Source organism: Bos indicus, chromosome 21 (assembly GCF_029378745.1).
Source record: "Bos indicus isolate NIAB-ARS_2022 breed Sahiwal x Tharparkar chromosome 21, NIAB-ARS_B.indTharparkar_mat_pri_1.0, whole genome shotgun sequence".
In the NCBI taxonomy this organism is placed as follows: domain Eukaryota; kingdom Metazoa; phylum Chordata; class Mammalia; order Artiodactyla; family Bovidae; genus Bos; species Bos indicus.
Window position 1 is genome coordinate 6,791,489 of NC_091780.1, and position 12,189 is coordinate 6,803,677.

General features: G+C 49.5%; 1 protein-coding gene across 3 annotated transcripts in view; it reads left to right on the forward strand.

Annotated features, from left to right (window-relative positions):
- ADAMTS17 (ADAM metallopeptidase with thrombospondin type 1 motif 17) overlaps positions 1 to 12,189 on the forward strand; it is a 404,698-nt gene that overhangs the window by 161,605 nt on the left and 230,904 nt on the right. For all 3 annotated transcript variants that reach the window (XM_019983858.2, XM_070775014.1, XM_070775015.1), the window contains exon 8: positions 9,572 to 9,677. In XM_019983858.2, coding sequence (XP_019839417.2) covers positions 9,572 to 9,677 — 106 coding nt within the window. The remainder of the gene's footprint in view (positions 1 to 9,571; positions 9,678 to 12,189) is intronic.

A 12,189-nucleotide genomic window follows, 5' to 3' on the forward strand; every position in this document is an offset into this window, starting at 1 on the left:
CATTGGAAAAGACTCTGATGCTGGGAGGGATTGGGGGCAGGAGGAGAAGCGGAGGACAGAGGATGAGATGGCTGGATGGCATCACTGACTCAATGGACGTGAGTCTCAGTGAACTCCGAGAGTTGGTGATGGACAGGGAGGCCTGGCATGCTGCGATTCATGGGGTCGCAAAGTGTCGGACATGACTGAGCGACTGATCTGATCTGATCTGAAGACCTTTGAATTCTCTTAAGATAACCTGTCTTCTTTCCCAATGTTATTGAGGTATCACTGACAAAAATTTAAGATATTTAAAGTGTACCACTTGGTAATTTGTGAAAAGGTTCCACCCACCACCATGGAGTTTATTAACATATTTACTTTTTGGGGGGAGCGGGTGAAAACATTGAACTTCCACTCTCTAAACCAATTTTGATTATATCATACAGTCTTATCAACTGTAGTCACCAGGTTATATGTTAGCTCCTGGGACAAGACACTATCATCTGAACTACTCAGTAATCTTGACCGGTCTCAGATCATTAAATCAGGTCCATACTCTCCTTTTTCACTTGTGTGTGCAGCTCTTCTCTTTTTCAAATTTACATAAAAACAAACGTATCTAGGTGTGCTGCTCAGTGAATGCTTGAAGCTGAGCACTCGCTGTGACCCAGATCTGGTGGTCAGAGAGCGCCAGCCCCTGGGAAGACCCGCTTGTGCCCTTTGGTGTCCTCTCCCTCTGGGGAAGCCGCGCCTGAGTGCTTCTGTCATGTGGTAGGTCTGTAGAAAGTGGACGCCTGTGTGACTGCCCTGTGGCCAGCACCCCCTCAGCCAGGCGGATGCCCTTCCCTGGGCGCTGCCTCGGGTGCCCTCTGCCCCCACCGCCAGCCACCACGCCTTCTTCCAGCTCAGCCGCCATCACAGTGTGGTGGTCTTCCCTCACGCCCTGCCCGCTGCTCTCACACATTCAGCCAGACAGGACTGCTGAGGGAGATTATGACTCAGGGTGCATTTGACCACGAGCAGGCTAGGTCAGGAGTGTGTCCCTCTTGCCAGGTGGCACTTGAATTCCTGCAGGGAACACTTCACATCCACTCCTAGGTACTCCTTTGGGATATCTGGCCCTGTGGAAGCCTTGGTTGTGTCATTTTCCACATCCCACAGGACCGAGATATTTTTAAGGAAAGTGCATCCTGACCCCTGACCCCTAAACCCCAACTTTCCCTAGGGATAGAGAGGGCGCCCTCACCCCCAGGGAGAGGAAACACGATGGTGAGAGAGGAGGCTGGAGGAGTCTCAAAGCTGTGAAAGGAGGACTAGTAAAGGTCCCTGGAATTATTGACAAAAACAGATGCTAAATGGTGAGGTTGGTGAGCAAATGGGAATATAGTTAAAACTTCTAAAGTCCACCAGGGTTCCTTACTACGGGAGCGTGGCCGTCCACCTCACACCACCAGCTTTCAGAAATGTTGTCTGGTGGTGGCTGCCCAGACCGCATCCAGGCACACTCATGTGTGCCCACGCACAAACCCACACGCGTGCATGTGCACATCCAGGAGAGCTTGAGACATGCAGACACCGAGCAGGCTTGGCAGGGTCTGTTTCCCTCTGCGGTGCTTGGGGAGCACACACAAGGGTTTGGAGGTCTTTGAAATGAAACTTGAAGGCCTGCATCCCTGCTGCATTCACAGTGCCGCCGGCAGGCTCCCACCGGCGGAGCCAGCCGTGGCCAGGGCGTCCAGACATGTTTGCCGAGTGACCCAAGGTGAGAGTGAGGAGGGCGTGGTCCTCTGTTGTGACCGGTGACCCTGAGCAGGGACCCAGAGCCAGCTCCATTTGCAGTCTCCATTGTCTACTTTCCCAGGAGCTCAGACCTGGACACAGGACACCGGGACGATCGTCCCTTAGAGACCCCAGCGCCCACCTGTCGGGCCCTGAGCTTGATGTATAAAATGTCTGCTCACCTTTCCACCTGCCTCCGTGTCTTCTTGCTGGAATGGTGTTCTTGGGACTGTTTCCCATGGCCTGCACCCCTTTGGTTCATCTTTGGATCTTGTGCCTGGCATGAGGCTGTAACGTTCAGGCAGGCAGGAAACACTGTGCGAAGTATTTGACAAAATGAGAGAGTCTCAGGATCTTGGCACAGACCTCCTTCCTTTGACGTCCTGAGGTGAATTTGCTGAGGCCCTCTGGTGGGGGTCTGGGCCTGAGGCAGAAGCCCCTGAGCCCCTGGGTGCCCTCTGAAGAGAGGCCTCTTGAGTTTTTGGAGGCGCCCTGTCTGCTCCCTGGGGATCCTCTTCCCAGACATAAGCTCCGTCTTGCTGGAGCAAAGGAAGCCTGCATGGCGTCTCTGCGCACGGGGCTCAAGCTGGCTGTGGTCTGTTGAATGTCAATAGTTATTTCGCTTCCCTCGCCATCTCCCGGTATGTTTCAGTTTCCACAGAGTGCAACAAACCTTTCGGATAAATTTTTCGGTTCCAGTTTGTGAATCCCTGGGAGAGTCTGTTTACACTTCACTCACTTAACTTATCTTGTAGGAGTCTCAGCTCTAGCCCAGCAACCCTTGAGTCCTCTGGGGGTCTTGCCGTGTGCTTCCCTCACCAGGGGTGGCATCTCTTCCTAAAGCCCTAGATCCCAGAGGTGACTGGGATGCCCAGAGTGAGGGCATGTTTGTCCTAAGCTGGAGTGCGGCCCAGCACACGTTGTCCTTTCTGATTCTGACCGTAATCAAGAGCCACACACACACACACACACACCCCCATACCCATGCACACACAAGCAGCAGCTCACGTGGATTTGACACGGCTGCATGAGCTAGCCTGTAGCACAGAGGCTGCTGGGACGATCCCACTTAGCAGGAAGTCATAATGCAGGCAGTGTGGCTGGACAGCTTCCTTGGGGAGGTATCAGCACGTTCACTGCTTGGCTGGGAGCTCCATCTCTCCCCACCTCACTCCCAGCCCCCACCCAGCCATTCTCCTTTGTGGGAGGAGTGGGCCACAAGAAGACCATGTCTGCATTGGTAAACACACTGGCGAGGGATTTTTTTTATCTCCGCTCATGCTTTCGGTGTTACATCTGAGAAGGCTTTGCCTTCCACTCTGATCAGAGAGATTTACTTCTGTTTTCTTCTGGGAGATTTATCATTTTAGCTCTTACATTTAGGTCTACAATCCATTTGGAGTTCATTTGTGTGTATGATCTAAGGAAGGGGTTCTGACATTGGGTGTCTGTCTCAGCACCATCTGTTGAAAAAGACTGTTCTTTCCCCCACTGGATGGTCTTGACACCTTTGTCAAAAGTCAGTTGACTATAAATGTGAAGATTTATTTCTGGATTCTCGGTTCTGCTCAGTTGATCTGAATGTCTATGTATGTAGCACACTACTTTGATTACTCTGACTTGGTATTAAGTTTCAAAATCAAGCATGTGAGCCCTTCAGTGGTCAGACTTGGAAGCTGTTACCGTCACACTTTGTCTGTTTACCGCTTTGTTTGACCTTTGGGAGCTGCGCGGTTTTTAGTTCATCAGTGCTTCCAGGTTAGATAGATGTTTGGCACAGTTTTGTATTGTAGTGGCAACTTCTGCAGTGCTCATGTTTAAGGAGGGAACCAGTGCCACTTTTTAAGCCGTTGCCTCCCACCCCCATCCATGGTGTAGGGATAAAGACCTTATTAACTCATCTTCCTTCCTCTGTGACTGACCCCAAAGGACCCAGAAGAGCAGGGAGATGGGGATTCCTACTTTTGAGGAATTGCTAAGACAAGGCTGCGTCTGGGAGGGGCTGTCGTGCTGTGCCCCCTGGGGCATGGGGGCCCTGCACCAGGGCAGAAAGCAATGGGCAGGGCCGGGCTGAGAAGCAGTGTCCCTCAGTCCCAAGCGGTGGGACCACCCTCTCCTACCCTTGCCACCTCTCCAGACACTTAGCATTAACCTTCTTTCCCGGTTTGTTAGAAGCCTGTCCTTCAGCATTTATGGGGCTCTGTCCACTTTGTGCAGAAGTCTTTCGGGGGTCAGTGACTTACAGTGACCCTGTGAACCACTGATCTCAGAGACTGCAGAAGCAGAATTACAGAGAAGGGCCTGAGTCAGTTAATCTAATAGTATAGAGTTAGGAAATATAAGCAGCATATATAGGAAATGTAAATGAAAAGTGATTTTCCTTATTGCAACTGATAAGGACTTCATTGTGCCTGGTAAAAGACACGGTTTTTGAGAATGCAGCCAATTTTCCTCGTTCATAGAGTCTGCATTTGTGAATTCACCTACTCGTTAAAATTTATTTGAAACTCCCCAATCAGAACTTGCAGTACTTCTGTGGTCATTTGCAGATACATGGAGAATGGTGAAATATTTGAGTCACCCAACAGGCATGTTCCCAGGAGAGGTCAAACAAGGCAGTGTTTTTCTTTCTTGTTTCAGCTCTCATGCTATGAACAAGTGTCCTTTTTGAGGTCTCCCTGGCACCTTGTTTTCATATTTTTCTGCTTTTAGTGGTGATTTTGCTGTTTCAAGTGGCCTCCAAGGATAGTGCTGAAGTGCTGATTAGTGTTTCAGAGCTCAAGGTTGCCACATGGCTTGCAAAGAAAACACTAGATGAACTTCATTCAGCCTTGAGTTACAGGCACTGAGTTCAATGTTAATGAGTCAATGATACATATCGAATACGTGTCTTTAAACAGAAACACACATAAAACAAAGTTATGTGTCAGTTGACAAAATGTGATCAGAAGCTCACAGGAACTAAACCCTGTATTTCCCCTAGGACCAGTTGTTCTCTATTCCAGAATTCAGGGTTCAGAGCTTCCTTTTAGAATCCAAGTACTGTGAGTAATAAGAATAGACTGTAGTTACTTTTCATCTGTCACATCCTAGGTTCTAAGACATTTGTTCCTAATGCCGTTCACAAATTCAGATCGTACCTCCAACCACTTAGTGAGTTTCCAAGAGCACAAGGACTTGTTGACAAGCCTGAGCGTGAAATTCAATCTCTACTGCTGTGATTGCTGAGAGAATAGATGTAAATTACGGTCTCATAATTGGCAGCATGGTATGCCAGGGATAACCATGATGGTGTTGATTCCTGGAGTGGCTGGTGGGAGAAAGCTGATCATCTCTCTCAGGCAGAGCCCAAGAAGGTCTGAATAATGGGCAACAGGGCCAGCAGCTATAAACTGTTCACACAGACAATTTGCTGGATAAACCAGAGTTTATACAATTGGGTGTTGTTTACTCTTTAAATCTAGAAAACATCATATGGTCAACTCTAAGTCTAAGAATTATGTGCTTATACCACACAGTTTTCCACTGAAAAAGAAATTAAACAATCTCACCCAATTAGCTCCTCAAGCTTGTGCTCCCACCAAGAAAAGGAATAGAGAAGAGTGTGTCCACATTGAATTGATTTGCCTGAGAAACTGGGTTGGGAGGCTCTGGTGGATGTGATCTGCTTTGTGATGAATTAGATACACTTCTCCAGGCATCAGGAAAACGCTTTACAGCCCTTCATCTGTAACTCCAGTATTTCAGACTTTCCAGAATGTACATTGCTTTTCCTAATCTGCGCCATGGGTTTCATGGAGATGGAGTGAGTTGCCCTTAGGACACAAGCACACACTCAATTATGTGCTGACTGTGAACTTCCTTCATATCTACAGCCTTCAGGGCTGCACACTCAGAATCAAAATCCAGATAGTTTTTGTTGGTGGTGGTGGTTTGTTAGTCTCCCACCTCTGCCTCTGTTGTATGTCACCTTGAATAAATGAAATATAACCAATACCTTTAATTTTCATGGTGAGTGCATATTCATTGTACTAGGTTTAAGCCAAAAGGAAAAAAAATGTGAAGATCTGTAATGACTTAACCATGTCCTAGAGGTAGCTCTGCTGCTGTTAATATGACCACATATATCCCTCAAGTCTTTTCATCTTTAGGATTAAAGAATTTGGACTTAAACATGTGAAACCTTTACTGTATCCCACCCACATCTCAGCATAAGAGCACATTAAGATTTATGAAAATCTTTTAAATCCTTCAAGCTTGTCGTTGTTGCTGGTTACCAAAAGTTTGGTGTGGGAGGCCCAGCATTTGCCTGGGGGAGCGCGGGTGCTGGAGAAAGGGAGCCCTGCATTTGTACACAAGTCTGAGCCCTGATCAGCCACGTAACCGGATGCTGAACCTTCACTTCCCTGCTTGTAAAGTGGGGCCAGTAATACCTTCCAGATAAGGGAGGACGGCGCACGCAGAGCTGAACTCGCCTGTGAAGAGAACCCTAATAAATGCCAGTTGCCTTTCTGCTCCGCTTTGGTTCCAAGGCGCTCCGCAAACATGTGGAATTGATGTTTTTTAAGATTTCAAAAATAAGTTCTACTCTGATTTCTCTGGTGTAGAATTTTAAATCATGGAAGGCCAAAACCGTTGAAAGCACTACTCTGGGGTCTGAGAAGTCCTTGCTGTCTGTGGGGAAGTCCAGTTCCACAAGACGGTCCCTCTGCTTCCACAGTTTCAGCATGGACATTAGCAGAACTTATGTTTACAGACTTCATTTTTTTTAATTTAAAAAACAAAATCGATGCTGAGAAAACTGGGTTTTCCTCATTTCTTGACAAGTGCTAAGGTGGGATCTGATGGGGTTTTCAAGCTGGTGCCTTTGCAGAGGTAACAGGGTGTCTCCGTGTCTCCATCACACCCTGCTGTCTACACTGCTGTTCCCAGAAAACATGGAGTAGTGGTGGGCTATGTTTTCCCCTGAAGCTCCTGGCTTAATTATCATCTGTTCCCTACAGTGCTTTTACAACAACCTGGGCTTCTCTCCAGACTTTGTTTTTCGAGTTCTAAGCATTTTCCACAGCATTGCTCATACACTTGCAAGCTCCAATGCTCCATTTTGGGGCTGTTTTTGTTGAGGTGTTTTGCCTTGCTTGGTTTTATGACGAGGCAGTTCACAATTGGAATAAATCATTAAAAACACTAGACCTTAATCCATCTTTGTCTGGGAGCATCTCTTATAAACCAAGGCTTCATTTCTAGTTTAAAAAAAAAGTCATCTGCACCTTGGAGAAACTAAAATGTGATTATTGAGAGGCCCTCCACTTAGTCGTTCCCCAGCCTTGCGTGTCGCCCAGTTAGAGTGGAAGCTCAGGATGCCCCATTCCGGTGCTGAGTGCAGCCGGGGCCGGGGGCGTGTTCCTGTGGTATTTGAAGTCTGCTGCTTCAGCAGGCGGTCCTGGGACAGCAAGCTCAGCACAGCTGGCCCTGGATGTCTGTCTTTCCCCCTCACCAGACGACTACTCGGGGCGAGCACTTCTGATTGTTTCCGACTGATTCACTGACCCGGGAGGCTGGGCAGACCATCGGTGTGTTTGAGTGTGTGTGTGTGCGTGTGTGCGTGCGTGTGTGCAGCACGCGGATGCCGTCAGTGCCCTGTGGAAGCTTTCCGCCCTGCTCACTGCCGGACTTTTTGCAGCAGCCCAGAAAGCATTTTTAAAACAAAACCAGAATAATGACCTTGAAGGCACTGCAAAGGCAGATCGTGTCCTTTCTGGTTGTCATTTTCTTCCTTCCCATAGTCTGCATTAAGATGCCAGCGTGCAAAAAACACATCTTGAGGCCTAAGAGCATTTCCTTTCTTTTTTTTTTTTTTTTTTTGGTGGAAAACAAAAAGTTCAACCCTGGCCAAGCATGTTTCCAAATAAAAGCAGGCATGTGCCGTGGTGCCCGGCTCCTGTGCTGAGCTGGCCTGCCCCTCGCAGGGGTTGTGAGGGGGCCCTGTGTGTGCTGGGGGTCTGCCCCGGCTTAGTCTTGATGTCAACACATAGGATGTTGGTTTAGCTCTTTGGGAGCAGGGAGGGAGGTTCGTTTTTAATTCCTAAATCCCCCTACTTACCGTTTCTGCCAGCTCCTTCCCACCCTGGCCCCTGTGCCCGAGGGGATGCCTTTCTCTCCCAAGACTCCTTGAGCACACTGAGGGAGCCACGTGTGGCCACAGCGCTTCCCAGGGTGCGGGCTGGCAGGCAGAGGCCCTGGTCACCGGGTCACCTGTGCCACTGGCCCATGCACGCCCAGCTGAAGCCACTGCCCGCTCCACACTCCTGTGAGCGCACAGCGAGGGCCGCCCTGGGCCCGCCCAGGCCTGTGACCCACCGACCGCCCCCCAGGCCCCCAGACCCTCATTCGTGTCACAGGACACAGTGGGGAGTCGGCCGCCACCAGCACTCAAGCCCTGTCCCAGGCCCTGTGCTGGGGGTCCTTCGAGGGGACCACGGAAATGCCCTTCCGAGGTTCAGAGCTGCAAAGGAGCGTGCAGAGATGCCACTGGCAGTGTCAGCCCAGAGATGGGCAGCTATGCACGGCTGATGCCCGTGACCTACAGCTGTGCCCAGTCCATCCAAGGCCCTCTCCTGTTCACGGGCCTCTGTAGCAGAACAGCTTTGCTCCCCTGGAACACCCCCATCACCCCCACAGGCCGCCCCCCCGTCCTCTGTCCTCCCCCCATCACCCCCACAGGCTGCCCCCCCGTCCTCTGTCCTCCCCCCATCACCCCCACAGCCCGCCCCCCCCGTCCTCTGTCCTCCCCCCATCACCCCCACAGCCCGCCCCCCCTGTCCTCTGTCCTCCCCCCATCACCCCCACAGGCCGCCCCCCCCGTCCTCTGTCCTCCCCCCATCACCCCCCACAGCCCGGACCCCCCCCCCCGTCCTCTGTCCTCCCCCCATCACCCCCACAGCCCGCCCCCTCCCATCCTCTCTCCTCAGCCCCTTGCTCACAGTGTTCTCCTGAGTCTGGTTCCCCTAGTTGCGCTGCCTCAGTCTTCCCGTCTCAGGGAAAGTCCTGGGGTCCCTCACGTGTGTGCAGGGATGAGCCATTGGACCGCGGGGTCCGTCTTTCCAGATGGCCTCCAGGCCCTTACTCTTCCAGTGTCTTTCACTCCTCCCAGGACCCGGTCTCCCCCTTTGAGGGGCTCCTGAGACATTTTCCTGAACCTTCCCGCTGTCCTTGGCCTGCTCTGAGTGAGCCCTGGCCCTGGTCTGGCTCACCCCCTGAGAGCGTTAACCCTGGCGGGGCTGGGCCTGGGGCGAGGGATGTGGAGGCCCAGGGCACGGAGTCTGAAGGAGCCTGCTCACCCCCTCGGGGTCCTCTCCTTGAACCTTGCACGCTGGGCACCTCGCCTTGCTGGCCTCGCCTGGCCCCAGCCCTGGATGCTGAAGTTGGCTGCCTCAGCCTCCAGCTCCAGGTGCCAGTCCAGGGGACCTTGGGAAAGTTACCTTTCCTCTCTGAACCGCGGTTTCCCTGTTGCCTCCATCCTGGCTAATGAGGACTTTGTTAGATAAGATGTGCCAGCTGCTCAGCCTGACTCATGTTAAATGCTTGAGAGATGCTTGTGGTGGTTATTGTTATCATTAGACAAATACAGAAGCATCCCACACTGACCAGCCAGTCTCCATGAGCTCTGGAGATACAGGCCCAGTCCCGTGGTCATCCTCGCCCCTGCTTGCCCTTCTCGATGGTGTGTGATGCTGACCGTGTGGATTTGCCCTGCGAGGTCAGGACCTCGCATGTTCTGAAGAGGATGTGTTTTGTGTCTCTGCTGCAGGAATTGCTTACTTAGGAGGTGTGTGCAGTGCTAAGAGGAAATGTGTGCTTGCCGAAGACAATGGCCTCAATTTGGCCTTTACCATCGCTCATGAGCTGGGCCACAAGTAAGTATCAGACTCTGGATTGTTCTGCCTCTTTAAATGCTTTTCTGAATACATATTCTTTTCACTCAGATTCTGGAAGTTCTAAAACAGTACTGCTGGGCGCCTTTGCTTCCTCTCGAGTAGGGACCTAGGCAAGCCCGAGTCCCAGCCCTTCAGGGAATCCAGGAGATCACTGAACAGACTGTCTCTGAAAGTGGAAATGCTCATTTGAGGTTGGTCTATTCTTAAAGCACACTCTGTAAAGGGAAGAGGTTTTTCTCAGAGTGTTGTCATGAGTTGCATCCCCTTCCCCAGATCAGCACGATTTTGATTCACTCTAAATATATTCAGATAGTGGGATTATCTTCCTGCCGTTGAATTTTTTTTCCTTCAGCCAGTTTCAAAGTCCAACTTTCTGAAAGTAGAATGTCAGTGTCTTAGTTTAAAGAATCATTAGCTACATCCTTTGTCCACTGGCAGTTCTCCCCTTAAGGAAGAAAGAACTACAGAACCCTAGAGCCCAAAGTGTGGACAGAATCTGAGGCTGCCTGCTGGCGTTTCAGACGAGGAGACAGCAGGCCTGGGGGTTGAGTGGCTGGCCCAAGCCTGAGATCACCTGCAGGGAGCCTCTGGGGCAGGAGGCCAGCTGACTCTCAACCTGCGGCCCGAGGGTTTTCTCTTCCTCCTGGAGTAGCTGTTTCATGTTTCTCTGAAGGAAAGATTGTGAGCTGACTGCTTGAGAACTTTAAATAAATAAATTGAGGAGTCCAAAACATGCAAAACAATGGGAAAATTTATATTGGACTGAAGAGAACAAAATTAAATGGAAATCTAGTTCTCGGAGAAAATATATATATTGTCAAGTTTTCCTAGTGCCCTAGATAGTAAGATGCCTAGAATCCTAAATGTGAACTCAAGCTTCTCAAGAGTAGAGGCTATGGGTAAGGAGTACAAAAGCAGTTGTTGTCCCCTAGTCTTAGCCATATCTGGGGCTTTTTTTTTTTTTTTTTTTTTACTTTGTTTCATTTATCTGGTCTCATTTTAATTTTTTTCACTCCTGTGGGTGGGTTTGTTGTTCACTTTTCTGTCCCTCTTGGTTATCATGATGTGAGTAAATGAAAATAATCTTAGGCGTATTTTCTGCTATTAAGGAGAAAATAACAAGTTCTTGGCCAAGACAAGCAAGATGAGCAGTTTTCTCTCAGCACACATTTATTTCATCTTGACAGTAATTTTTAATTTATTTTTTATTGAAGGATAATTGCTTTATATAATTTTGTTGTTTTCTGTCAAACCTCAATTGACAGTATTTTAAAAATATCGGTGACAGCGCTTTGCTCATCCTCTTTTGTCTACACTACTAGAAGCTGACTTTTTAAACTAATTGTAATCAAATTTGTATTCATATCTCAGATTTGTTAAGAAATAAAAAAAAAAGCCCCACATTCAGTAGTGGGTGCTGAAAGAAAAGTGCAAATGCGTATGGTTTTGCAAACCACTTCTCTCTGTCAAATGCCCACCCAGCCCTTCGTAGTACCTGGGAACCCACTCCCTAACAGTAGTGAGAGTGTGGAGTTATTGAAGCATTTCCCAACACACAGCGTGTGTGAACCTTTGAAGAGATGTATTTGTGTGAACTGCTGCATGCCATGGCAAGAGCCACCCCCACACGTGCGCACACGTGGGCCGCCTTTTCTCCTTGGACGTTAAGAGCACAGAGCACCGTTTCTCCCTGGTGGTCTGTGTGCTTGTGCTTTATCAAATACTGGCATTTTAACTCAGGAGGTCTGCAGATGACTGATTAGATCCAGTCATAATCCAATAGCCTTTAGCTACAGTCTGTTTAGAATTCTCGGAGAACTCTTTATTGCTTGCTACTGAACTCTAATTACCTGCAAAAACAAACACCTTATTGTTCATCAAAGCCAGTAAATCCTGCTAGCATCTGGTCCTGCCCCTGCTTGGGCGATCGTGGTTTTCCCAGAGGAGTCTGTTGTCTCTGATTATTCGCAAGCATTGAGAAGCAGATCCTCCGTGGATGAAGTCAGCCTCCCTGTCCACGGACTCCTCTGGTCATCCGGCTCAGAGGAGTCGGGGTGGCTGTGTGGAGTGGGAAGGTGGAGGCCAGCCTGCACTTTCAGGAAAGCCACTGGACAGGCTGTTTTACAGATACGAACCTGGAAACTGGTCCATTCTTTGGGATGGAGAGGAATAATTTAACTCCGTGTTTCTTAAATGTGTGTAAACTGACATAGGATGGATGGTATTCTCAGTGATCTGATCCACTGGTCCGTGCTCTCTAACAAAATTTCTTGGTGAGAGTTTTAGAAATCAATAAAGAACACCCCTCTGTGTACCCGTGGGAAATCTCCAGAGAGCTCACCCACCAGGCCCTAATCATTTAATACTGAAAAGTGAAGCATCTCTTCTGAAGGATGAATGTGTGTGCCTTTGCATGCAGGCACGCATGGACGTGGCCCTTCTGCTCGTACCTAGTATACCTCCTGTGAGGAGCAGTGTGAACACTTACCCT